This window comes from Piliocolobus tephrosceles, chromosome 1, assembly GCF_002776525.5.
Source record: "Piliocolobus tephrosceles isolate RC106 chromosome 1, ASM277652v3, whole genome shotgun sequence".
Taxonomy (NCBI): Eukaryota; Metazoa; Chordata; class Mammalia; order Primates; family Cercopithecidae; genus Piliocolobus; species Piliocolobus tephrosceles.
In genome coordinates, this window is record NC_045434.1 from 95,017,155 (window position 1) to 95,045,120 (window position 27,966).

The 27,966-nt window shown below is 41.9% G+C and overlaps 1 protein-coding gene and 1 long non-coding RNA gene across 4 annotated transcripts; one reads left to right on the forward strand and one right to left on the reverse strand.

The window, feature by feature from the left end:
• LOC111543823 lies at window positions 1–20,490 on the forward strand. Of its 3 annotated transcripts, XR_002731960.2 has the most exons (5): window positions 1–126; window positions 2,249–2,399; window positions 5,708–5,823; window positions 18,668–18,735; window positions 19,381–20,490. It is a non-coding gene; the product is annotated as an uncharacterized LOC111543823 (long non-coding RNA). The 3 variants fall into 3 exon arrangements; XR_002731959.2 differs by lacking the exon at window positions 2,249–2,399 and adding an exon at window positions 1,689–2,184 and having other exon boundaries at window positions 18,668–20,490; XR_002731958.2 differs by having other exon boundaries at window positions 18,668–20,490.
• Window positions 4,359–27,966, reverse strand: FCRL4 (Fc receptor like 4). Its single transcript, XM_023214124.2, has 12 exons — window positions 27,783–27,966; window positions 26,207–26,227; window positions 19,220–19,474; window positions 17,866–18,120; window positions 17,277–17,561; window positions 16,188–16,475; window positions 11,607–11,720; window positions 10,438–10,465; window positions 8,913–8,995; window positions 8,617–8,685; window positions 5,863–5,894; window positions 4,359–5,774 (listed from the first exon to the last, which is right to left on the reverse strand). Exons 1-12 carry the CDS (start codon window positions 27,811–27,813, stop codon window positions 5,664–5,666), a joined length of 1,572 nt encoding a protein of 523 aa, XP_023069892.1. The 5' UTR covers window positions 27,814–27,966; the 3' UTR covers window positions 4,359–5,663.

Here is a 27,966-nt window from a genome sequence, read left to right on the forward strand (position 1 = left end):
ATTTGAACAGGCACTGAAGGTTGTGAGGTCATAGACAGTGGTTGCCAGGGGAAGAGCATTACAGTCAGAGAGAATAGCAAGTGCAAAAGCTTGGAAGAAGAAATGCGCTCACAGCACCTGTACAAGGTAGGTGTTATCTTCATTTTGCACAGAAGGAAATAAAACCCAGAAAATGTAAGTGACTTGTCTAAGGGTTTATACTAATAAGTGGGACATTATGGACTTGAACTAAAATCTCTTGAATTTAAAAATCTGTATTCTGTTTTGATACACTTCCTCTGTCTGCAACTTTTACTAATTACACTAAAAGAATACACACACACACACACACACACACACACACACACACACACACACCATTCTAAAAGAAACATGGTGGTAAATACTGAAGAGTAACTGTTTCAATAGCAATTTAAGCTCCTTCTAGAATGACTTCTTGTGACTTCTTCTTCAATAGGAAATAGAAGGGTAAAGCCAGGGTCTTTGCATATAGCCTCTTTTCCACTAAACAGACCACCTGTAAGACTCAGAAGTGAGCTTGAGTCTAGTTAAATCATAACTGTGTGTCTATTCTGGAAGCTGGGTGATGAAAGTGGATAATTTTGCTTTTTCTGAGCTATGGCCTTTGGTCGTCTAATCTTGTAGTACCGAGTGGCAGTTAGGCAGCTTTTTGACTTCAAAACTTTTGCAGTAGCAGCAGAGGCTCCACGGATCTTGAGTCAGCTGTGGTGACAGTGGCTGCCCTCTTGTCAAGCCAGTTTGGCAGTTTCCTTCTGGAAGTTGTTCCTAGAGGCCCAGCCTAGAGCCTTACTCTCTAGTCTTTCCACTAATACCCTAAACAAATTCCTTTCTTCATCAGTCAGTTAGGGTGGCCTCTATTGTCTGCCACTGAACCCTGACTGGTAGAGCAACTGGCAGGAAAATGGGGTGACTATGATTCTCTTTGATGATTCTAAGCAGGCTTCTAGTTTACTGTCATTTGTATACATATGGCCTGCTCACCTATTTTGTTGCTATGATCCAAAGTTCTTGTCAGTCACAGTATTGTCATTACCATTCTCTCATTATTGTAGCCATGACTTCTTTTGTCTCTGCTACTCTGAGACTCCACCATAATCAGGGAGCCTACTTGTGAGACAATGTCTTCACCTTTGCCCTTGACCTATTTCTATTATACTTTTCAAAGGTGCTGGTACTTTTATCACTAATGTATTTTTCAATGCTCTGTGGAAATACCCTTTTAAGAGATATAGGGCACACGTGAATGGAACATGTGTGATAAATCCACCACAACAATCCCATCTCTATACATCTTTGAATTTTTCCCCTACATTATACCAAGGACCTGTTATTATCTCACTTTATTTTTTCAAGGCCATTGTTGCCTACAGATTTTGATCCATCAAGAGAGAACTAATTAGAATCACTCCCAGCTGCTTGATCTAGTCCATTGAGTTGAGAGTCTTTTCCAAGTGTATCTGTATCAATTCATTTAGTCTCAAACAGAATTATATTCCTCTATCCTTGGTCTGCTATTCTCAGCAAAATATACAGATTTCTGTTGTTAAAATTAATAGTTAAAGAAATTCTATTAAATCTAATTCTTCCTTTATGGGGATTTATTATGCAATTAGGTGTCTGCAACATGTTGGGATAGTAAATTAAATTGTTGCTTCTATTCTTTTAAGGAAGAAGCCCAACATTTGATAGGTCTCTGGATCTTGGAAGCAACATCCGTCACATTTGGTTGCCTATTCTGACTCAATAACTGGATAACTCACAAACCTATCATCTTTGAGTGGGCCCCTGAGCAAGCAAGGGATATTTAGCTTGTCTAGGTTACAGTGCAAGCAGCATGGACCTTGGCTTTTAGGATCCAGCGTATCCTAAGAGCCCAAAACTGTTATGGCTGGTCAGGATGTTGTGTAAGGGCTACAGCAAGGCTCTACAGGAGAATCACAGTTGAGAACCATAAAATTTTGGAGCAAAACTATGTTCTCTTCAAGTAACTTTTCTTTTTCACTGAACACTTGAACATGGCCCATCAGAGACCTGAGCTGTTCCCCATGAACTGGAAGCTGTCTGATCCACTAAGCAAAAATTCACAATATATTGAGGATTATTCCATCATTAAGTGGAAGTGATTTACAGGAGGTCTCGCTCCAGAATGGTCTGAAAGCAATGGTAAGTTGAATAAACAGTGAATAGCTCATATTCTGCTGCTTTTTTACTTCTCTCTCTCAACCAGCAACTGTAACCTGGTGGTGAGTTCCCTATGACCAACTGACAGAGGAGGAAAAAACAGTCTATCCTAGTTTAAATACACCCTCACGTCAGCTGAGGGTGGCAACTGCAGCACCACAACTACATTTGGGAATCCCTGGAGGATTGTGACAAAGGTGGGTATTCCCAGTGGTCCACTTTACCTGGAAGATGAGATGTCCAGAGGTGAGGCTCTACTCTGATTCATGAGCAGTGGCTAATGTTTGGAGCTATACGGTCAGGATTTGGAAAGAATAAAACTGCAAGATTAGGGAAGAATCATATTGTTGGACCTCTTCCAATGGATCCAGAGTACGAGAATATTTGTGCCTTATGAGAATACTCATCCAAGGTCTTACTGAGGAAGACCTCAGTAATCAGGAGGCTGTGGTCATGTGCTCTGGCTGAATGTCAGGCAGCCTCTTTCTCCAGTTACTCCAGCGATTGCTCGAAGGGCTCATTCATGAAGCAGCCTTGGTGGAAGGTGCAGCGTTTATGGAATGATTCAGTAACATAAGCTTGTACTCATCCAAGTCTCTCTGATCACTGCTAAGTGCCCAACTGACAGACATAGAGGCCAAATCTGAGCCTCTGATGGAGAGTCAGATCCTCAGGGGCCCATGTGCTCTGTGGTTGTGGATTATTTGCAAGGGATCCTTTCCATCATGGAGAAGGCAATGATTTTCCTCACTGAAATAGATGATTCATTCACTCAAAAATATCGATTAAACCCCTGCTAGGGACCAGGCAGAGTTCTAGGTACTTGGGGTATATCAATGAACAAAGAGAACAAGGTTTGTTGCCCTTAAGAAATCTAGTTTTTAGAGAGATGATATGCAGTAAGCGTAGTAAATCAGCAACGTTTGTTTCAAAGTATGTCTGAAAGTGATAAGTGCTATGCAAAAAAAGCAAATCAGGATAAGGGAGACTGGAGGTGCTGAAGATGGGGGAGAAGTAGTTTCCAAATTTACATGTGACTCAAAGCCTTGAGTCACCAGGGCAGACCTCAAAGCCTTGGTGGATATCAGGGAGGAAGAGCATTCTAAGCAGAGAGCAGCCCATGCAAAGGCCTACAACAAGCATTTACCTGGTGTGTGCAAGAAGCGGTACAGAAGGCAGCACTTCCTCAGTGAAGTGCTAAGGGGAAGAATGGCGGGAGACTGGCAGCAGTGGGGACAATCAGGTGCAGCCTTGTGGGTACTTAGGGCCTCTGGCTTTCACTGTAAGCGAGATGGGGAGGCACTGCAGGGTTTTGAGCACAGTGACCACAGTGCTGAGAATGGGCTGTGGGGATGAAAGGGAAAAAGAAGGGAGACACGAAGCTACCACTATAACAGAAGTGAGTGGCACCTCACACAAGAGTAGAATAATGGGGTGGTATAACGAGGCGGTCTTCTGGGTGTAGATATTTTAACTCTTTATTATGGAAAATTAAAACATGCAAAAGTAAAGAGTAGCATAAACCTCCTCTTCTTACCCATCACCCAGCTTCAGAAATGGTGCACATATGACTGATCCTGCTACATCTATACCTACCCACTTCCTACCCACCCTCACTTCATAGGGTTATTTGAAACCAAATCACATAATTTCATCTACTAATTTCATGTACATTGAATCTACATTAATAAGCTTTAATCTAACACTTCAGTATAAGCTATAAGAGTGAATATCCTTTTGCTTTTATAAAAACATCACTACAATAAACTATCATTTATATACAAAATACACAATAATTTCTTAATATTAGTGTACACATTTTTCTTAGTATCTCATGGATAATTTTTTTTTCTTAATTTGAGTCAGGATCCAAACAAGACCCATGCATTCCTTTTGGTTGATATGTCTCAAGTCTCATTTAATTGATATGTCTTCTCTTTCACTTTTTCTCTTTTTTGGGGGTGATACATGTGACAAATTGATCCATTCATATAATTTATAAAGATCAAATTGGTGTAATTGGGGTATCTATCACCTTAAATATTTGTCTTTTCTTTATATTGGAAATATTCTAATTACTTTTCTTCATTTTTCTTTTCTTCTCTCTCCCTTTCTTCCTCTCTCTCCTCTTCCTTTTATTTCTTTTTTCTTTTCTTTTTTTTTTTTTTTGCCATTTATTTGTTAAAGAAGCCAGGTCATTTGCCCAATAGCACTTTTTCTCAGTTTGTGTTTTACTGGTTGCAATCCCATAATATTATTTAAACAAGTTCCTTTTTTCCATGCATTTTCTATAAAACAAGTATTTAGTTAGAAAGACTTGACTGGATTCAGTTTTAACATTTGGGGCATGGATACTTTGTAGGTGGTATTGTACACTTCCATCAGGAGACCTATAAGATTTGGCTGCTGGTTTTTGTTAATTATTTAACCAGCAGGTATATCATGAAATATCCATACAAAATTGTGACTTCCTATTTCTTTTATTCCTTCTTCATTTATTGCAAGAGTTATTCTCACATTAACGAAGTAGTAACTCAAAGACACAGTTCCTACAAGAAAAGCAACCTTATTTCCTTTGAGTAGGGAATGGTATTTAGAGAATCTGTAAGGAGTGCTTATTGCTTACGGGTTGGTAATTAATTTCTAGGCGTTTTCAGTGAACAGATGTAGGAAATATTTATTTATTTTTAAAGGCAGAGTTTATTATGAGTTTATACTAATATTTTAAATTCAAATTTAGGTTTGGAGAATTGTTACTTAAGTTTTTAAATATATATTTGTGTCTCTTTTCTCTAATGTTGCAAATCTTTGTCCCTAATGACATTAACATAATTATCATTTGCTTTTGGAAGCACAGCCTAGAGCTTGCATCTCCAGCTCTTCTGATGTCCTCTTTTAAATTCCTCTGTCTGTAAACCATTTCAGGTGGGTTCTTTTATCTGCAACGGAATCCTGACAGTGTAAGCTGTGTGGGCAGAAGTGAAGTGTTTGTGCAGTACCCATGCAGCCACTCACAGTTAAACAAACTGATGCAAGTGAGTCTCCAGTGAGAGAATTGTTATAGATGTATATAGCAGAGATCCAGGTCACCCAGTCTTTTTCATCTCTGTGCAAATCCCAATTCACCAAAATTTGTGCTTCTGTTTTTCAAAAACAGTCATTCTTTCTCTTTATCCCCCTTCTCTAATGCAGATCCTAGGGAATGTATTAGGCCAGGCTTACAGCAAATAATCCAGGGTCTTGTCTTAACTGTGGATCCTGGTCATTTTAGTGAAGTCTTTCACGCCATTCCATCCCAACATCAGAGCAGATGAATGAGTATTCCTTGGAGTGAATGCATATGCATGAGGAGAATTGGAAAGCTGGAATGAGTTGATCGTTCCAGGAGCCACAAGGACTGCACTGGGCCTGGGACTTTGGATAAGGTACAAATCACATGAGTAGGACATTCTCGTAACTTTTCATTCTCGTAACTTTTCATTCTCGTGACTTTCTTCGTCCTTAGAGCTGATCTCTCCAGCTGAGTTATCTGGGTGTTGTGTCTTCACCTCAGAGTAGACAACTGAGACATCCTGGAATGGAAGAAAGAAGTGGAAACCAAGAATGAGTGTGAGGCTACAGGTAATGGTGGAGATAAAACTGTGGGGAAATGAAACTCACCTTATCCTCTAGAAGTGTCCTGGAGGTATTAGCTGTGGAGAGAAAGATAATCACTGGACTATGGGCATAAGGATGCACTTAGAACTCAGTCTGTTAGCTGATTCCCTAGAGTCTGGGAGCCACTGGGCCCTGTCCATTGATTGTCATGTTTTCTCCTCCTCTTCCCCTAACATGTCTTACAATACATTTGACTTTCTGTTCTATCATTTGTTAACCCAGCCCTCTGCAAGTTCTTTTCAAGCTCCGTTGATCTGTAAAGTCCTCCATCAATACCACACTAAGAAACCTCACATCCTTCTTCTACCAGATATTGAAAGATTATTTTTTTCTTAGTTTTAGTTCTTCTCTTAACTTACAATACTGTCATCTCACCACCCCTGATTGTTTGGCAAGTTCCCATTACAGTGCTCCATATGTATGCCCTGTGAGAAAAAACTCTCTCCTACATTAACAAGTTCTAGTTCTTGATTTTTATTGCCATGGTTTCCTAGAGTTGGAGCAAGAGTGAGAGGTAAGTTTAGCAGATATGATTTGGTGGACCATGCATATTAGGAGTTAAGAGTCTCAGAGTAAAAGGTAAAATTATCAGAGCAGCAGAGCAATTTTATGGAGAGAGAGAGCCTGAAAAAAAGATACACTCTGGGGCACTTGAGGTTTCTCTCTGTTTCTTACTGTATTATTACCATATTCTTACCCCAAACCTTTAGGGATTGCAGATATTTTTCATAATATGATGGAAGCTATGTACTCTCCCCAGAATAATGGTCGTTTGCACAAAACTTTGCATATGATTTCAGGGGCTTCATGTAAACCTTGAGGAACAGCTAAAGAAACCGTTCTATAAATTATTAATACTTCAAGTGTCTGAAATGTAACTAGTCCATCAACAGAATACTTGGCTTAAATGGTGTTTTCATAAATATGTCAAGGAAAGAGTATGAAGAAAAGCAAAAATGATCAAGAGAGCTCTATAAGATGTACTCAATCCACCCAAGAAAGGTAGTGGCCTTTCTAATGCTTCCACTCAAAGGGGATCCTGATTAATGGAGGTGGCTCAGGGAACAAAGCGAAAGCAAAGCAAGTGATCAGGTGATATATGTTGGTCAAATATAATAATAGGCTGTGCATGCAGAAAATACAGCAAGACAGAAGACTTAGTCTTAGCTTTGTCCTTTACTGACTTTGTGACCTTGAGAAAGTCCTTCTCTGAGTCTTATGTGTAATTCTTCATTTTCATAGAACACCTTCAGCATCAGGTTACAACTGAAATTCCTAGATTCTAACTTCCCAAGTGAGGTGCCATCGGGAGATTTATACAAGAAATAGAGAGAATTGTTTATTTCCTTGACTATGAGAACCCAGGTTAATCAACCAAAGCAAGGAAGTGTGGGGAGGAAAAAAATAAAAAGATTTGTTGAAGAGATGTCTTTAGAAAGATTGATCAGTTTATGTCCAATGTGTCTCTGCTTTGGTTTTCTGAAGTGGGAGTAGCAGGTGAAGACTGCTATTTTATAGCCCCCAGCCTGGTGAAGGAGATCTCAGAAATTCCTCTTGAACTTCTGAAGTGATTTTGAAGTGATTTCCTTGATGCTGGGATATAGAGCTCCCACCTCAGAAAGCCAAAGTGGACCACAGGTTGCAGTTACCTACAGTGATATTTTTCTACTAACAGATCTCAATTCATTAGTGGGTCTTAAAATGGGGTCTGAATAGGATTAAAGAAGTGAAGTAGAACTTCAAGAAACAATTCAGCTTATTCTGGCCAAAATGGACTAACAGGGACTGGATTTGTCTTCCCATTTTAAACAATGAGAAAAAAAGACAAAACAGTGCTTTTCAGATATTGCACCAGTTTACCACTAAGCTGTGCATGGACTTGGGAGTTCAGACAGAGCCTGACTTCTGACTTGAAGCCTTGCTGACTTGAAGTGACAGAGACCAACAGTTCTGTTTTACTAAAGCAGCTAGAATTTGTAGGACAGTACCAAAGAGACAGGAGGAAAACAGATTGAAAGCTCCAGAAGTCTGCAGAGGGCTCTCCTCAAGTCTTTGGCTGAATACTGATAGGCATATTTGTAAGATGAAAGTATCTTAGGCCAGGGTAAGAACCACCAGAGAAGAACAGGCAGAATAATCCCAGAAGCTGATGCAGATCTTGTAATTAATGGACCATCTGATGTAGAATGCATTGCTTTACTATCAGGCTAGATTAACCCTACTCTAAAGGTTGCTTGAGACTCACCCTAACAAAGCTTAAAAGCAAGCCTCAAAAGGATCCAACTCATTCCAAATAACTTACCTTTCTCCAATATAAAATTTAAAATCTGACAGTAATTAGAGGAATACAATACTGTAAAAATCACATTTTCTAGCACTTAATTAAAAATGCCATGTGCATATATATATATATATATATTCTCAGCACAATGCTTACCACATAGTAGACATTTTACAAACATTTATTTATTCAGACCTAAGGGAGACCTTAGTACATACACTATAATGATCACAGTATCTATCAGAAGGCTGCTTAATTTCCATCCTGATCATCAGCAAAAGCATACTGTATATATTTCAGTACCTATTTTCCCTCCTTAGAATCTAAGCTCCCCACTGCAGGGAGTTTTGTCTGCCTTGTTTACTAGTTGACTTCCCTATACGTACAATAGTACCTAGCACATAGGAGGTACTCAGTAAATGTTTGTTGAATGAATGAATATAGTTTGCAGGCAGAATCTCTTCCCAGGGACATACCTTCCCCTTCTTCTGCCAGCCGAATAGTCTGGATCTCAGAGTACATCAAATCTCCCTCTTTGGGGTGTACTGGAAAGAAAAGACATTTTCAAGGCTGTTCTTGTTAGTATTAAAGTGCTACAGATACCTCTTCCTAAGCATCATTTCCACTCTTCTTGGACACACAATGGAACAATTATCTGGGAATATCTGGTTTTGGGACACTTTAGGGAGTTCAGAGGCATTTCCCATGGCTGAAAGCGCATTATCTTTCCATGGCTGAGGCCAGGAACAGCTTCCTATAGAGGAATCCTCACCATCGACATACAGCGACTGAAGCTCCACCTGGGCAGGGTAGATGGAATGGGAGGAGTCTCCTGGGCCTGGAGTGGGAGGGAGCCTGTGAGACACAGAAACACATAATAATCCCTGTCACATTATAACATGCAGGAGAGTGAGATACTCAGGGAGAGCGGCAGAGGAGAAAGAGGATTTGGAGAAAGTCAGCAGCCAACAGGGAACAGGAAAGCCTGAATGGTTTAATCAGAGTTTTAATACATCTATGTAGAGTGAGATTGTTCTTTTGGAAGAAATTCTGGGGCTGTAGGATGGACAGGCTGCCTGGAAACAAGGTTAGGGAGTCTCTGATGTCATAGTAACAATCATCGTCTCATAGTTAGAATGATTACTCTTGGTTGGTTAAAAAATACTGGCTTTCCAGCCTGGGCAACATAGTGAGACCTTGTCTCTACACAGAATAAAATAAAGTTGGCCAGGCATGGTGGCATGTGCCTGTAGTCCTAGATACTTGGGAGGCTGAGGTGGGAGGATTGCTTGAGCCTGGCAGGTTGAGATTGTAGTAAACTGAGATGATGCCATTGCACTCCAGCCTGGGTGACAGAGCCAGATCCTGTCTCAAATGTATGCGTACTGGCTTCTTCATCATCAGGAAGTAGTGATTAAATGTCTTTACTTTACTGTTGGCCTGGTTCAGTGGCTCACACCTGTAATCTCAGCACTTTGGGAGGCTGAGGTGGGTGGATCACTTGAGGCCAGGAGTTTGAGACCAGCCCAGCCAACATGGTGAAACCCAGTCTCTACCAAAAATACAAAACTTAGCTAGATGTGGTGGCTCACGCCTGCAATCCCAGCAACTTGGGAAGCTGAGGCACAAGACTCACTTGAACCTGGGAGGCAGAGGTTGTTGTGAGCTAAGATCGTGCCACTGCATTCCAACCTGGGTGAAAATAAATAAATAAATAAAATGTCTTTACATTGTAATGTCTGTACAATTCAAGAAGGAATTAGACATAATCCATACTCCTATTCCTAACCTAAGACTGAGACACTGGCATAGAAAGAGGAAGATGACAGTATTTTCCAAATGGAAGTTAAGGACATAACGTTTAATGAGTATATATGCATGTATGGTGCAAAAAGATTATTAGAAACATAGAGTTCCCTGGAAAACCTAGAACATTTGTAGAAAATCTAGACTCTAGTCATTGTATGCATAGTTATAGTAACACATTGTCTAACTTAATTATAGTACAAGAAATATTCTTTGCCAACCCAGAATATTTATAACCTTTGGTATTATCCATTTAGAGGAGTAGGTTAAGGTCAAATAAGAAATCTATCATTTTGTATGTATTGCAAACTATTAGCTGACAAGCAAAGTTCTAGGAAGCTTCATTTTTGACCAATTCAAGGAGTGTGAAAATGGAAGTATCTAGCTACAGGGCCAAAGAGATATAACTTGACCTAATTTTGTAACCCCACAGTTTTGCATATTGTGTACTTGGGAAACTAAAAGGGAACTGGCAGAAGCTGAGGTCTCACCTGGTTTCGTCTCCCAAGAAACCAACTCCTGCAAAATAAAGCAAAGATGCATTTTTGTCAGCAGAGGGAGCCCTTTCTCAATGACTTCACATAACAGGAACTATCTAAGGGATGTCATCAAGAAAAGTCAATTCAAACACCTGCCCGGTCCTGAGTTTTCATGAAAATGAGGTGAAAAAAAGATTGAACAAAGCATATAACTTGTTGAGACCAGGACTGCATACTCCTGAGTTAAATATGCAATTGTTTGAGAATTTATTAAGACTCAAGTCTGTGTTGAAATCCCTCAGGAAACATTACATATAACCAAAGTGTCACTTGGAGAGTAGTGAGCTGTGGGTGAACTTCGAGGAACATCTGTGGCCATGCCCAGAGGAGCAGCGGGCTCTGACTCAGGCTCACTAAGGAGAATCGGTCAGAGGTCCAAAGCTCCCTACCTCCAGCTCAATGCAGGACACATAGAAGGTGCTGTCAGGAATCTGGAAAGTGGAATTGAATTACGAGACAGAGTTGAAGGATGTGGGTAATTGTTCTAGAGTTGAAAAAGGTTCTGCTCCTGTCTTCTACACCAGGTTTCTTGGCATCTAAAGCCAGCCTGAGGTGGGCTGAAGCAAGAAGCCTTTGGAAGTACGCAGCAAACAATGCCTGGGACAGACCATGTCCAAGAGGCAGGGGAGGCTGACCTGAGGAGAGAGGGGCTGCTGGAGCACTAGACGGCAGGCTCAAACTCAGACCCAGAAAAGCCCCTGGGGGGACAGAAGGATAAAATTAGCCAGCTCTTATTCTCAGTCATTTCTGCAGAGCCCTTTAGTTCATTTTGAATCTCCATTTATGGTGGATTTAGGTTGAAGTATCTAACTGGCCAGTCTGTATGAACCAAAGAAACTGCCTAAGTAAACTGTTCAGATACAGTTTTTGGAACTTTACATTAAAAATTTCACTTTTCCTCCCCTTCCCTGAGACTTAACCAATCAGACTAGATATGAGCAGCTCTCATTTATGGCCTCTATTTGCAAAACTACCCCTTAAGGAAGGGACAGACGTGAGTGTGTGTGAACGCTGGGAGTGGAGACTTGGGAGTGGTGGCCGGGTGGCCACTGAGGCTGGCTGCAGGCTGAGTTCAAGGGAAGGGACAGGGCAGGAACTGTGGCGAAGAAAAGAGCACAAACCTGACTTCCTCCGGCGCCAGCAGTGAAACAGCAGGGCCAAGGCCAGGAGAAGAGCACCGAGCAGCCCCCCAGTGGCTCCCGCGGTGACAAGGCCATCTCTGTTGCCTGGGGTCTCTAAGGGGAAAGGACCTGTGTGAATCTCAGTGGAGAGGTTTAGGGCTTGGGATTGCCTTTTCCTCAGCTTGGTTGGGTACTGAGCCCTAGAAGAGAGAAGAATCTAAAGGACTAGGACTCATAAAGACATCTTGGGCCAGGTTTTGGCCAGAAAAGCTCACATTGGGTGGGCCAGGGTCTGCCTGAGTGGAAGAGGAAACAGCTCCCTCTACCTTCAGTGAATCATTTTAGAAACTAACAATTTAGGGGAAATCCTAATGTTGTATTCTGGTAACCTGGCTTCCTGCGAATTGCCCCCAGACACCTGGAGAGATACTGTGGGACCATGGCTTGGCAGCATCTAACTTAGGAACAGCAAACTGCATGAGAGAGAATGAAAATTGCACCAGTGATTAGGGCGCCAATTGAACCAACAGTAACTCTGAGATTGCTCTGCATTGGGACACCATGATGAAATGGCATCAGCCTCCTTCCTCATAGAAGCCTGTGCCTGTGTGCTCTGAAGGGCAGGAAAGAAAAAAACAGATGGTAAAAGTACACACAATCAATACATTGTTAGGGGATTTTGATATTTCCATGGGGTCCATTCTCCTATCCTTTCATCCACAGAAAAGGAGGTTTCATTCAATTTACTCATTTATACAGCAAGTATTTACTGAGGCTACCCTGTGCCGGGCACTGACCTAACCCTTGAAGATACAACAGTGAACAAGGCATTAAAGTCCCTGCTCTTGAATTGATAACCCAGGGAGGGGAGACAAGCAATAAACAAATAAATAAATTTATACCATGCCCTGTGGTGATGAGCTAAAGAGCAAAAAGCATGAGAGAGGGAGAGAGAGTGGAGAGTGGGGGGTGGTACTTTCCCATACGTATTCTTGGTCCCCAGGTAAACTAAATTCAGACCTCAGACGCAGGTACCACAGAATTGACAGAGAACATGCTGGTAGTAGAACAACAGCAACACTGATCATGATTTCCATTTGTTTTCATCTATGATTTCGGGCACAGAGGAGCCATTGGCCAGGAGTGGCTGGTGACATTTCTGATATTATCCTTCCTTCCCTGACAATACCAACATACCTGCACTTTGACCTATGAGTGGTTCCACTGATAGACAGTATTCAGTGGACAGCCAGCCCAGCCTCCCAGCCACAACAGCTGAAAGAGTAGGGTGGACAGCAGGAGAGAAATCTAAGGACAGAGAGGCTTGGCCACTACATCCTGTGTTGAATCTTTCTCTGTCGCCTGCTGGGGCATCTGCCTGTGCAAAATCAGAATCAGCCATGCCCAGGTCTAGGATTCTAGACTCAATGGGCAGAAAGCAAGTTACTCTACCTTCCTGGTAACTCTATTTCCTAAAAGAAATGGCTACTTTGGGGAAAGTAATTGAAATTTATCTCAGTTAGAAAGCCACAGATTCTAAATCCAGGTTGTTGGGTTAGAATCCCAGCTCCTCAACTTACTCACTGTGGGAGCAGGGAAAATTATTTAATCTCCCTTTGCCTCAGTTTTTAACTACTTACTGCTGTAAATGAGTTACATGTAAAGTGCTTTGAACAGTGCCTGACACTTAAGTGTTATGTCTAGGGAAGTACTAGTTCTTATTTTGTGGACCTGTCACCATGACCTAGACTCTCAGGAACTTCAGGCTGGTCTCTGATTAGCTTAGAGAACACCTCCATAGGTTAAGCCTGCTCCCATACAGCCCTATCCCAGACAACCTCAGTCCATGCTATGGATTGATTTGTACTCTTCTCCCCCAGATTCATACGCTGAAGCTCTAACCCCAATGTGATGGTATTTGGAGATAGGGCCTTTGAGAGGTAATTGGCTTTAGATGAAATCATGAGGGTGGGGCCCCAAGGATAGGATTAGTGCCCTGAAGAAACACCAGAAAGGTTGTCCTGCTTTCTCTCTCTGCCACGTGAAGATACAGCAAGCAGGTAGCCTTCTGTAAGCCAGAAAGAGAGCCCTCATAAGAATCCACATTATATTAGTGCACTAATCCCAGACTTCCAGCCTCCAGAACTACGAGGAAATAGATTTCTGTTGTTTAAGCCCCCCAGTCCCTGGTATTTGGTTATGGCAGTTCAAGTTGCCTGAGACAGCCCACCTTAGCCCAGTGCATGAGGCTACTGCAGAGTTTCTCTCTTTGTTATATATTCTCCTATTTCTAAGCACAGGGCATTTTGCACAAAGTCCATGATTAAAAAATATTTAGGAGGGAATCCCTGTTCCATCAAATATCACTGGATCCTTGACGTCCATTTAATCTTTGAGATCATCTGTTTCCTTAACAGATGTTGACACCTGCTTTCCAGAGCTGTCATGAGAATAAACTGAAATGATACATGTGAAGTGGCCAGTTCACTGCCTGGATCAAGATCCTGAAGCTGATCCATTCTAATGACCCTAACCTCCAAAAGGAAGAGGAATAATTTATACTTACCAACAGATTCACTGTTATCTCCTCAGAGATTATAATCTTTGAGCTTCCTGAGGCAAACTTTTCAGAATAAGAGCCTTCCTGCGGAAGAAACACCCTCTACCATCAGCGTTACTCTGGATTTCATGGCATTCAGGAGTCTTTAGAAGGAGCCCTTGGCAGTTTGCAATTTTGCTAATCCCTTCTTTCTCTCCCGTAATCTGATTCTTGAAATGCCATTGAGCCCTGGAATTCAAGACCAGACTGGGCAACATAGTGAGAACCTTTCTCTATGAAAAACAAACTAAAAAATATAGCTGGCCACGGTGGCACATGCCTGTGGTCCCAGCTACTTAAGAGGCTGAGGTGGGAGGATCACTTGAACCCAGAAGGTCAAGGTTGCAGTGAGCCAAGATCACACCACTGAACTCCACTCTGGAAAATGGAGAGAGACCCCGTCTTAAAAAGAAAAAAAAAAAAAAATCATTGAAATGACATTAGCTCGGTCTCAGTCCTTCTCTGCTGGGAATTACACCCAGTGTTATTCCCAGACTGAGATGCAGACTGCTGTGGTACTTAGTTCTGGGGAAAAACCTCAGTCTCTTAACCTGGTGGGGCCTGCTTGATCACAAGACTTGCCAGCATCTGGGCTATTAGCATAGCAACCCCCTTGCTGGAGCCTCTGACTAAACTGTTCAGGTTTATGGCTCTGACCAGCAGAGCTGACTTTGTATAAACAGTGCAGCTGTTTTGGGAGAGCAGTCTCCAAAATTTAGAAGTTGGAAATATTAAAAGGATCCAGAAAGGAAACTTCAAAAAGTATCTGGTGAATAGATAAAATACTGACAGGTTATGTCCCAGAAATTGAGCAGGAAAATGTTTCAAGAAGGAGGGAGGGATCAACTGTATCAAAAGCTGGAGGTAGGTCAAATCAAATGGGAACAGTTTTCCACTGGCCTTAGAAATATGGAGATCATTAGTAATTTTGGTAGATTGAGGCAAGCCTGGTGGTTATGGGTTTAAGAAAAAATAACGGAAGTAAGGAGAGTGAATTGAGGAGTTTTACTATATAGGAAAAAAGGGAAATCTAGCTTTCCAGTAACTTAATAAAAGCTACCTTCTTTCTTTCTTTCTCTCTCTCTTTTTTCTTTCTTTCTTTCTTTCTTTTTCTCTTTCTTTCTTTCTTTCCTTTCTTTCTCTCTCTCTCCTCCCTCCCTCCCTTCTTCCTTCCTTCCTTCCTTCCTTCCTTCCTTCCTTCCTTTCTTTCTTTCTTTCTTTCTTTCTTTCTTTCTTTCTTTCTTTCTTTCTTTCTTTCTTTCTTTCTTTCTTTCTCTCTCTCTCTCTCTCTCTCTTTCTTTCTTTCTTTCTTTCTTTCTTAGGAATTGAAGCCCAGTAAAGACCATTTCCTTAGTGCCAAGGTAGCTGAGTGAGAACATAGCTTGGCCCAGTGTGGCTTCTTAGGGATGGAGGAAGACACCTATATGAGCTAAACCTGTGAGATCCCAAAGTAAGGCTTCTCTCCTCAATGGACAAAAGGGGGCTCTGTATCTGCTCTCCATGCTTCTTGTGAGTTTTCTGACCCACATACGATTTGGCTGCCGAGAATCCCTCAGGATTCTATTATAGTAATGAAGGAAAGAAATGCCTCGTGCTTTTGGTTCTGTGAGGCTGCTGGTCTGATGTGTGTGGATGATTTACTATAAGGAGAGGTGTAGGGTGACAGATCTGTGCCCCACCCAGAAACACTGCTAACGAGGGAAGGCTCTTGCAGATTAACACACAATGGGCCCAAACATAGACAAAAAAAAATCACCTCCAAAAAGCAAAATGGCTCCCAGCCAGCATTACCTCACTACAGGACCTTACTCTGACCTGATTGAGTTATTAATATTCTAATGGAAGAAATTGTTTATCACAGTGGAGCATGGCAAAATGGAAACAGAAAAAGAAGAATCACAGGGTAATGTTAATTACCTTACCCACTCTTAATTTGAGGAAGTTTGCTGAGAATAAATAAGTCAATAGGGATGAAAACTCACCTCTCACAGTGATATTCAGCAGCGCGCTCTGGACGGGGCCGTAGCTGTTGTCTGCTGTACAGTAGTATCCCCCTGCATGGCTCTCTCTGATGGCAGGGAGCTCCAGCTCTGCTTTGGGGGAACGCTGAGTTTTCCTCCCCAGACTCTCATGCGTGTCCTCTCGGTGCCAGGAGAATGTGGTGTACCCTGTGCCTTCAGCCACGGAGCAGACAAGGACCAGCGTCTCGCCTTCAACCGCCTGGCCCCCTGTGGGCTGGGTCTCCAGGAGCACCCCAGATACAGGGATCCCTATGTGAAAATGAGACCACAGGTTGGGGCCAGTTGTGAAGGAGGGCAGGGCTGGGTAGCTGGGGTGTTGGGCAGCGTCACTTTTTATGTGACTTCAAGATATACTTTTCAGCAGGCACTAACATTGTGACCAACAGACCAGGAATTTAGGGCAGAAAATATCACTAAATGTGATAAGCTTTCCATCCTGATATATGAGGTCCCAGGAAAGAAAAAAGGACTAACCCCGAAGAAGCATTTGGGTTTTGTCTGACATCCTGGCTAGAGGTCTGAGTTGTTTTGAGGGAGAGGTAACAGCAATAGTGGCCATCATGGCAGTAGGTTGGACCACATCTGTTTTTAAAAGTCATAATTTGGTACCTAAGTGATGTTTATTGGGCCTATGTATCTCTCCTTCTCTTCTGCTGTACACATCATAGGCACTCACATTGTTCATTGCTACTGATGGATGCTTATCTTCTAAATAGTTTTCCTTAAGATCTAGCCGTTCTAGAATCTGTCAACTCCCTAGCAGGGCACCTTATTTTCTTGTTTTGTTTTGTTTTCCATAGCTCTCAAACGTAACTCCATGAGTCAACTGTGATTCTGAAGTCATAGAATTTCAAAGGAAGACTGAGTTTTTAGGAAAATGGAGGTAGAAAAGAAGTCATGTATTTCTCTTATTATAGTACTTCACTTCTTGGCCTAAGCTCGGTTCCTCTGTTGGGATAATAAAACCGGTCTCTGCTACATAGTCCCCATGCCTGCAGAGCCTGAGGGGCCCAGAGAGGCAGGGAAGACGCCTGGTTCTCCAACACTCACGCTGCACGTGGATCTGTAGCGAGAGACTGCGCTTGTGGATGTTCCCCATCACTGTTTCAGCACCACACCAATAGGATCCTGAGTTTTCTCTCCAGATGGCTGGGAGCTGGAGTTCCTGGGACTGGCTCCAGTCTGACAGGATGACCCTGTCATCTCTGAAGAAGATGAAGTGAAGTGGGGTGTCCGACCGCTCTGGAGGAAGCTGTGTTTCACAGCTCAGGTTTACAGAATTCCCCTCTGTAGGCTGAGAGTCTGTAGCTTTCAGCTCTGGATGTGGAAATAGTTCTAGAGAGAAGAGGTAAATCAAGTTCTGAGCATGAGAGTATTTAGCACTCTGGGAGAGACAGGTTTGGATGCTCAGTCCCAGGAAACTTCAGACACATAGCAAGACAAACTTGTCAAGTCCACTATCAAAATTTTCTACCACAGGTTTATTCAAGTACAATCACCCCACTTTCTCTGCCTCTTAGAGGACTTGTGCCTCTCATCTATCCAGAGTTTCAATAGTAACCCATAAATTCCTTCCTTACATTCTCAGTTTCCTACCCCTGACATTACTAAGCAAATCTATATGAACTGAAAGACTCACCTTGAATTTTAATTATTTTGAAATTTGATCTAAATACATCATTGTTGTCTCCATATCCAAAGCATTGATAATTGCCATTGTTATTTGAACTTGCATGTGGGATAAGAAGATCCCAGCTTTTATTAAAATTGGGAAGAATTTTTCCATTCCAAGTATATTTCACAGCAGTCAATTTCTCTTTCCTCCTTCTGTGGCATCTCAGAACCAACGTGTCACCTTCAAACACAGAATATGGGACCTGCAGGATTAAGGAGTCTGGAAAAGACACAGAGAGGAGATCGTCATTCAAAGCATTCCTGCTACTTCCTTCTTCTCTATCTCTTGAATTACAAAGGCTTTATTGTTTTCTTCTTTCTTCCACAAGATGTAGTCTTTTGATCCAAGCTCACAAAACTCCTCCTAAATCAGTGTAACATGCTTCAGATACAATTCCTAAATTTCCTAAATAAATCCCAGAGGCAACTATTTTATCATTCAAGGTCAGATTCCAAAGATAAGGAGTCTAATATGGAGAATAAAAGCTGAGAGGAGGGGTGATCAAAATCCCTGACCTAATAGAGTACGTCCGAACTTAAAACCAACCTGCTCACCGAGTCTCAGAGCAGGAGCTATGAAAGAAAGGGCACTTGGAGAACTATGTGAGGAACTCTTCCTGGGCATTGGAGTGTGATTTGTAGCAGGATTCTTGTCAGAGACACAATCTAGGTTCAAGGGACAGTGGATGTGGTCCTCTATGGAAATTCCATGCTGTTCATATTCTAATGATTCTAATTTGAGGTAAGCTATATCTCTTCTTTCTTAGATGACTGTGTTGAATGCCTACGCCTGTAGACCATGTCCTTGCAAGTGACCGAAATCATTATCAATCAGGTAAAACTGGATGGGAGGAGCTGTGGGAGCTTGATGCCAATCAGAGGGAAACCTAGCAATGAGGAAGGGGCACCTAACAACAGGTGGGGATAAAAAGCATCAAGTCGGAGATTTCCCACCTCTGAGCTCCTCTGATGGCACTTTTGTCCTCAGCACAGTTATGTGTGTGTAACTTCTCCCTTATGAGGCTATAAAGCCCTGCAGGGCAGGATCTGAGACAGTTTCATTTTTGTACTCCCTAAAACTAACTCATTTTCTTGACCATGTAAGTGTGTGGGGATGTCAATTAATATTAACCATTTAAACTCAAGTTTCAATCATAGTTTGAAAAACACTTGTAGACATTGGAGGGAAAATGTGAAACTAAAGGAGCTGGGATCGAGGGTTAGAGAGAAGTGAAAGACCCCAGTTCGTGGAACCTCCAGGGAGCTAAGATAAACCGAAACCCTTTATAAAGTTTCAACTAATTCACCTTCTTTCTTACCTGAAGAAAAGAGCAAGCGCACAGGGTTACTTCGCGGGGAGCCCTGGGCCTGGCATCTGTACCGTCCAGATTCCCGAACCTCGAGGGTGTTTCCTGGGGTTACGGTCAACTTTTCTCTCCAATAGTGCAGATGATACCATGTTGTTTTCTCTGTTGCATAGAACTGAAATCCATTGCAAGTCAGAGTCACTCTCTCTCCTTTGAAGAATGTGGTCCATGGAGGATGGACGGAAATCACAGGTTTGTGTGCAGCTGCTGAGGAGGAAAGAGTAGTAGACCTGAGGTGGAGGTGCCTGCAGTCCCAGCTGCAGTGGCTTGTGTAGGTTACACTGGAGGACATGGCTTGGGAGTTCCCTAAGAGGCCCCTGGATGACTTCTGTTTCCCCAGGTTGCAGGTGAGCTGTGCTCACCTCCTCCAGGGTGCAGTGGCTGCTCAGCGGTCTATAGCAGCAGATTGGCCTTTCAGAGGGAGGGCAGCCCTGGCAGGATCCACTCAGCAGTGATAGATAATGGGAGGCTCACAAACCCTCTCACTTGTTTCAGTGAACCAAGTCCTCAGGTAGATAGTTGGAAATTGCGTTTCTCCTGGACTCTCACCTGAGATCTTGGTGTTATAGGGACCTCTTTAAGATGAGTTCTTGTGTGTGAAGGGTACGAGAAAATGCCATCTCCAGGTTTGTCTCTTTGGCATATGGATTATTTTGAGCCAAAGGCCATTGAGAATCACCAGAAATAGGAAAAGTTCTAAAAGCAAGGCACAAGTTTTCCTTTATAAGCGAAAAGGGAAGTTTTCCCTTATAAAGGAGATTTCCTTTTGTAAATGTGTCTCCCTCTCCCACACTAGGAAGAGGAAGACTCTTAACAACTTTCATCGATAGAGAAGGCATTGACTTAAATACGCATAAAAACCCTTGTTTACCATGTTTTTCCTAGTCAACCTGCCACAGCCTGCCTCTCCCACCCAGAAGCCCAAAACTCCTTTTCCTTTGTTTAGTCCAAGATGATATACAGGTTGAGTATACCTTATTCAAAACACTTTGGAACAGAAGGGTTTTGGAGTTTGAGTTTTTTTCAGATTTTGGAACATATGCATAAACCAAAAATCTGAAATATGAAATGCTCCAATGAGCATTTCTTTTGATCATCATGTCAGTGCTTAAAAACTTTCAGATTCTGGATTTCAGATATTTGGAAGAGGGATAGTCAACCTGTGTAAATCTCAATCATCTGGCTGCCTCCTTCAGCCATTTTTTTCTTTGTAAATTCCCCTGTGTATGTACATAATTAAAATTTTTTTCACTTGTTAGTTTGTCTTTTTTTTTTCCAAGAAGGAGTCACACTCTGTCACCCAGGCTGGAGTACAGTGGCGCAATCTTGGCTCACTGCAACCTCCGCCTCCCAGGTTCAAGCGATTCTCCTGCCTCAGCCTCCTGAATAGCTGGAACTACAGGCGAGTGCCACCATACCCAGTTAATTTTTTGTATTTTTAGTAGAGACGGAGTTTCACTTTCTTAGCCAGGATGGTCTCAATCTCCTGACCTCATGATCCACCTGCCTCAGCCTTCCAAAGTGCTGGAATTGCAGGCGTGAGCCACCGCGCCTGGCCTAGTCTATCTTTTATCAAGTTAATTTATGGGCTCCAGAAAATAAACCTGTAAGATCAAGAGACTTTTTCTTTGCCCTCTTAAGGTTTGCTGAAAAATCAACTGATGAAAGGCAGATTCATAGGAGAAATGGCCTACAAATTTATTAACATGTGCAGGGCAGAATTACAGAGTGATTCCCCAAATATATCAATAAGGCCCAGACACTTACACAGCCATTTTTGGAGGGGAGTGGGGAGACGGGGAATGTAGGTAACTCTTTTGAAGGGCAATAAATAATGACCATGGTGAATTAATGATTAAATGGTTCTATTTGGAAGATGAATGAGCCTGAAGGATAGATATTTTCTTGTGATGGGGTCTGTTCAGGTGTGGTTACACCCGTCAGTCTTCTTTTCTACAGTAGAGAGGAAGGAAGAACAGCTGTGCTTACTGGTGGGTCAATTGGTCTTTCGATGGATAGGGAAAAGTTTCTTCTGCTGGTCTTTAAAGGCCTTTAATTCAAAATACTAGTTATACCAAGTGGCCACATTTTGGGGTGAAATATTTTGGTTTTCTTCAAACCTAAGAGAGATGGAAATTTTTTCCCTCCCCTACAGGTAGCATGAGCATTTGGTGGGATAGGGGTTATAGATGGAGTGAATATAGAAATCAGGAGGTCAATTAGACTGTTATGGAAAGGGGTTTAATTTATGTTTTTACTGTCAAGAAATATGTATGGGAGAGGTGAGCAGGCTCTGTCTGTCATAAGAAATATATCTAGATAGCTGCAGAGAGTAAGAGTGCAGGGAGCTAGGTGGTCCTAACTTCCCAGACCTCAAAGCACTCTCTTGTGACAGTAAAATACTAACCCTACATGAAATTAGGCCCTAAAATCTTTGAAGCATTGGTGGATAGAAACTGAAGAATTTGAGGATAATACAAACTAAAAATAAGAGGCTTAATTCTCCCTGACAAAAGGAAGAGACTTCTCTTCCTCTTTCAGAATTTCTTTCTCTGTCCTTTGCAAATGCATGTAAATGTTTGTATTGGTTAAATAACCAAAACAGCATGGTACTGGTACCAAAACAGATATATAGACCAATGGAATGGAACAGAGGCCTCAGAAATAACACCACACATCTACAACCCTCTGATCTTTGACAAACCTGACAAAAATATGAAATGGGGAAAGGATTCCCTATTTAATAAATGGTGCTAGGAAAACTGGCTAGCCATATGTAGAAAGTTGAAACTGGATCCCTTCCTTACACCTTATACAAAAATTAACTCAAGATGGATTAAAGACTTAAATGTAAGACCTAAAAACCATAAAAACCCTAGAAGAAAACCTAGGCAATACCATTCAGGACATAGGCATGGGCAAGGACTTCATGACTAAAACACCAAAAGCAATGGCAACAAAAGCCAAAATAGACAAATGGGATCTAATTAAACTAAAGAGCTTCTACACAGCAAAAGAAACTATCATCAGAATGAACAGGCAACCTATAGAATGGGAGAAAATTTTGCAATCTACCCATCTGACAAAGGGCTAATATCCAGAATCTACAAAGAACTTAAACAAATTTACAAGAAAAAAAAAAAAAAAAAACCAAACATCAAAAAGTGGGCAAAGGATATGAACAGATGCTTCTCAAAAGAAGACATTTATGCAGCCAACAGACACATGAAAAATGCTCATCATCACTGTCATTAGAGAAATGCAAATCAAAACCACAATGAGATACCATCTCATGCCAGTTAGAATGGAGATAATTAAAAACTCAGGAAACAACAGATGCTGGAGAGGATGTGGAGAAATAGGAACGCTTTTACACTGTTGGTGGGACTATAAACTAGTTCAACCATTGTGGAAGACAGTGTGGCGATTCCTCAAGGATCTAGAACTAGAAATACCATTTGACCCAGCGATCCCATTACTGGGTATATACCCAAAGGATTATAAACCATGCTACTATAAAGCCACATGCACACATATGTTTATTGTGGCACTGTTCACAATAGCAAAGACTTAGAACCAACCAAAATGTCCATCAATGATAGACTGGATTAAGAAAATGTGGCACATATACACCATGGAATACACTGCAGCCATGAAAAAGGATGAGTTCATGTCCTTTGCAGGCACATGGATGAAGTTGGAAACCATCATTCTCAGCAAATTATCACAAGGACAGAAAACCAAACACGGCATGTTCTCACTCATGGGTGGGAATTGAACAATGAGAACACATGGACACAGGGCAGGGAACATCACACACTGGGGCCTGTCAGGGGTAGGAGGGCTGGGGGAGGGATAGCATTAGGAGAAATACCTAACGTAAATGACAAGTTGATGGGTGCAGCAAACCAACATGGTGCATGTATACATGTGTAACCAACCTGCACGTTGTGCACATGTTCCCTAGAAGTTAAAGTATAATAATAATAATGATAATTTAATAAATAAGCCTACTGCCTGGCTCACAACCCAGGGAAGTCCTGGGAACCACCTTTTTGAATACAAACATCTAGAGAGATAGTTCCTCTGTCTCTCTTAGTTCCTGTGGGAGAGTAAGAACCTAACTTTGGTGGCCTCAGCTTTCTCCAGTGTGCAAAACAACTTGCTGTTGTAAAGACAGAAGTTTGTTTCCCTTCAGTTACTTAAGATGACGGGGTGGAATTCCTTTCTGTCTTTGCAGCTTCTTAGTGGATTGTCTGTGATGTTCATCGTATTCTGGCTTATTGCTTATTCAATAATACAAATGTTTCTTTTCTCTACTACCCTTGTGGAGAGGATTTCTGAGTTGGGAGGAGATTTTGTTTTTAATTATGTATCTTCTAAGAAGAAACTGTTTCCGAGGCTCTTTTTAATTTGAATGTTTGTTTTCTGAGTTTTGTAGTTCTGACTTTGTGCTGGCTAACAACAAAAGTAACTATAACACAAATTATTCACTATTAGAAATATTCACTCAAACGTCCTTACCAATATAATACTACTATCTAGCCTTCTCCAAGATCAGTGCTTTGGTAGGCTAATCTTTAGTAGGTGTACAAATGAAAATTGATTGTTATTTTAGATTCTGCTGAAGACGCAGTAATTTATAAACTTGGTAATAGTTATGTGAAACCACTGATCTGATGAGTCATAAAATCACTGAAGAGTATGGCCCAGCAAGACCTATTAATGATTATGAAGGAGAAATCAATAATAGGGAAAACACTTGTTTGGCTCTCAAAAGTCAGTCCCAGTGCTCTTCTCTTTAACCTGTTGCCCACTAACGTGTTTGAAAAAATGAAGTACTAACTTTCCCACCTACATGATCCAGGTCTGAATAAAGGGATGTCAGAGAAATAATGCTAGGGATGGACTAGGGAATAAGGATTCTGGGAAAGTGCTGTTCCTTTATTTGAAAGGAGAGATGTACTCTGGGTGCTCTTTGACAGCTTCGCTTTCCTTCTCCACCTGCCTCCCTACTTCTCCCCACTTTCTGCCTTGAACAAAGTCATGAAGCCTGGAGCTGTTGCAGCTACCACATTTTGAAAAGTCAATATTAGATTCATGCTTTGTCCTACAGATTGCCTATGGTAATGTCACTTCTGTGAAGTAGAAAATAAAACACATTATTTTCATTTGTATTGATTTTCAAAAATAAAATCTCAATTTTGGGGTTTGCTATTTACTATAAAATTTTTAATAGAATAACTTCCAATTATTTTCTTCTTGGAACCTTTTTTACTCAGATGAGGACTGTCTACCTTTAAGGATTTATAGGCAATTGATTTTTTAAAGCTTAAAACTTTAAACATTCTTGCCTTTGTCCAGAAGAACTTCCCAAATAGATCTTTTAATACATCTAAATGAGAAGAAAATGCCCTTTCTCTGTTTGGGGGGAAAAAAGAAAACTGTAAAATAACCCAACTTTATGTTTTACAGGAAGAAGTTAAATGTTCTGTTTGGTAAGGTGAAACATCTGTGTGTCTCTGCAGAATTTATTTTATTTTATTTTTCAGATGGAGTCTTGCTCTTGCCCAGGCTGGATTGCACTGGCCTGATCTCAGCTCATTGCAACCTCCATCTCTTGGGCTCAAGTGATTCTCCTGCCTCAGCCTGTAATCACGTGCCACCACGACAGGCTAATTTTTTATATTTTTAGTAGAGATGAGGTTTCACCATGTTGCCCAGGCTGGTCTTGAACTTCTGACCTCAAGTGATCCACCTACCTCAGCCTCCCAAAGTGCTGGGATTACAGGCATGAGCCGCTGTGCCCAGCCTCTGCAGACACTTTTTAAAAATAAACTTCTGTATTTAAAGGTTTAGACAGAATACCCTATGTCCTCAGTGGGAATGTGGCTGTGTTTCTGCTGAAGAGAATAGAAAACCCTACCAGTATGTTCCTGGGAAGCACCTGGATGCGGGGCAATTGAGACTTAGGCAATAGGTCTTCTACTGGAGGGAAGGAGAATTTATTTCCTTTGATGTGTGCAACTAGATTCTTCTTTGCTCTGAGGAAGCTGCCCCTGTTATGTGCAGGTGGCCCTATGGCCAAGAAGGGACATAACTTTTCAGGGCCTTCGTGTGTTTGAGACTAAGTTGATGGGCTCTGAGATTAACTACATCCTTGGCTGCAGTTAATTCAAGACACTTTTTGTATTTCATTTCCCCATTCAAGAACCATTAGCAAAGTCTGCCAAGTTATAATCTTGTCTCAGGAAGGGTGTGTGGGAAATAGTCTGTGTCCATGGCACCAAGGAGGGGAAGAACAGCAGAGTTAGGAGCCGCAAGAGACAGTGCACCTCAAGGGGGCCAAGACCCTTGCTGGCTCCAGCAGCTCCTAGGGTGCTCTAGAGGAATGGCCCAAACACCTGTGAGGCGGCTCCCTATGGAGGATGGGACTTTTTGTTGACCAGTAGGGTAGATGGAGACTCGGGGTCATCATAATTTGAGCTATTCACAGAGAAGCGTGTCTCCATCGGATGTGGAAGTTGGGGATAAATTTGCTACACATGGTTAGTGGAAAAGCTGCTGGAGCCCCAGCCTCCCCCAGTGAAGTATTGGCTTATTTCTACCCTTTTCCTCTCGGGATGCTATGCATTCCATCAGGCTTGGCTAGAATCCCACATCAGGCAGGGTGGCAGCTGCTCCTCCTGTGGACTCTGTGACACATATCCCAGGCCCTGCCATGTTTATCCAGCACAATGGCAGTTTTGGTTTAAGAGAGTGACCCCCAAATAGCCTGATTCTTAGAGTCAGGGTCACCACACCAGCTGATGTTTCCACATCCCTGCAGCCCTCAGGAAAAGAATGAAATGGACAATGGGGACTCTTGTAAGTATTTGAGATAAGATACAGTTATTAGGAAATCTAGAGACATAAAGGAGAAAGAAAATAAGGACTTACCAGATTGTCCACAGACTGGAGCTGAAAGAGAGTAAAGAGCCAGCCATCAGCATAGGCAAGGAGTCCCAAACTATTCACCCTGAGAGCCCACACACTCGTATGCTACTTCCAACCAAGAGGAAGAGAAACGCGTTCCGTTTCACCCATCCCAGGGAAGTGGGGAAACACAGTGGCCAGACGCTCAGGCTGTGGGCTCACACGGTCTGGTTTGAATTTTAGCTGTATGACCCAGGGCAAACCACATGAACTTTCAAGTCTCAGTTTTCTCATTTGAAAAATGAGGCTCACAAAATCGACCTCATAGTAGTACTGTAAGGAGTTAGATCCGTAAGGTTTCAATTAATGGCTGCTGTCATTAATTTTTTAGTATGGGACTGCTGCTGCTCGCTCTTCTCTTGACTCAGAACACTTATTATCATAGCTAATTTGGAACTCAAAATGAGACAGACAGTAGGGGGTAGTAGTTAAAAGCCTAGTTTCCAAAGTTAGATTATGGGTTTGAATCCTGTAATAGCTGCATAAACCTTAGGGACAAGACCAACATCTTTGTGCCTTCATTTCCTCATTTGTAAATGGGAGTTATAAAAGTTCCACCCGATCAAATATTAGAGAATTGGATAAATTTATACGTGGCGTAACCTTAGAAACGTGGGATGTGGTCAGGGCTCAGCAAAAATTAATTGACATCCTCACACATTATCGTATAACTATTTGCGTAATATTTTTCTACTATTGTCGAGTCAGATGTTCTTGCATATGTACATTGAAGTTCTATTGAGAATGTCACCTCTTGAGGGCAGAATCTCTGTCCTTCAGGTCTCCATATCCTCTGTGGTGCCCAGCAGTGTGGTATGCCAAGTATACCCATCCATTCACTCCTTAGTTCTCATCATATGTCAATCACACTAACAGGTCTTCCCTTACTTGGGGTCTGGGGATCAGGTGGGAACTAGACAAATATGCTTAATAAATATTTAATTGTACAGCAGACTGACTGTTCTTTAATTCCCTAGCTTGAGCTACTAGGAAATCAGTGCCTCGTTTGTACAAACACTGACAAGTGGTACAAAAGCAGGAAGAAAAAAATCAAAGGGAAACCATCTTATCTCTTCTCTTCTCATGCTCTTTGCAAACATCAGAGTAGGTGTGATCTTAGAATACAGAGAAGGAAATAACTATTCCCAGCAGATGATCCTTTCTACCTGAGTTCACAATCAGGACTTGGTCCTTCACAAAGCTCAGTCCATCTTCTCCTCTGGGTCCTCATGCTCTGTGACTTAGGGACTGAACCTAGCCATAGGTTTCTTTTTACATAAACAAAATAAGTCCTTTTGGGGGTAAAATGATTTTCCGTAGGCAATTAATAGCAAAAGTAGATGAGAAATACATCTTCGGAAATCAATCATTATCATTTTTCCCCTTCTACCAGTAAATCATTATCTTTCCTTTTTGTTCATTTTCTGCTGTTCTAAAATGGGAGTAAAAATCCATGATTGCAGTAGCCCAGAAAAGAGGGCTTTTGCTCATGGTGAGGCTCAGCTTTGCAGCAAGCAGAGGCCTCCTCTCAATCACTTACCAAAGAGCAGCAAGGACGCCCACAGCAGCATGGAATCCTGCTCCAGGGTTAGAGAAGGAGTTCTTAGTAGACAAGCCAGGTCAGCCCAGATTGCCAAAGCAGCACTCGCCTACACCAGCACCAGCACCAGCACCAGCAGTGAGCTCAGTAAGCTTCTTCTCTGCATAAAGCTGATTGAGATAAT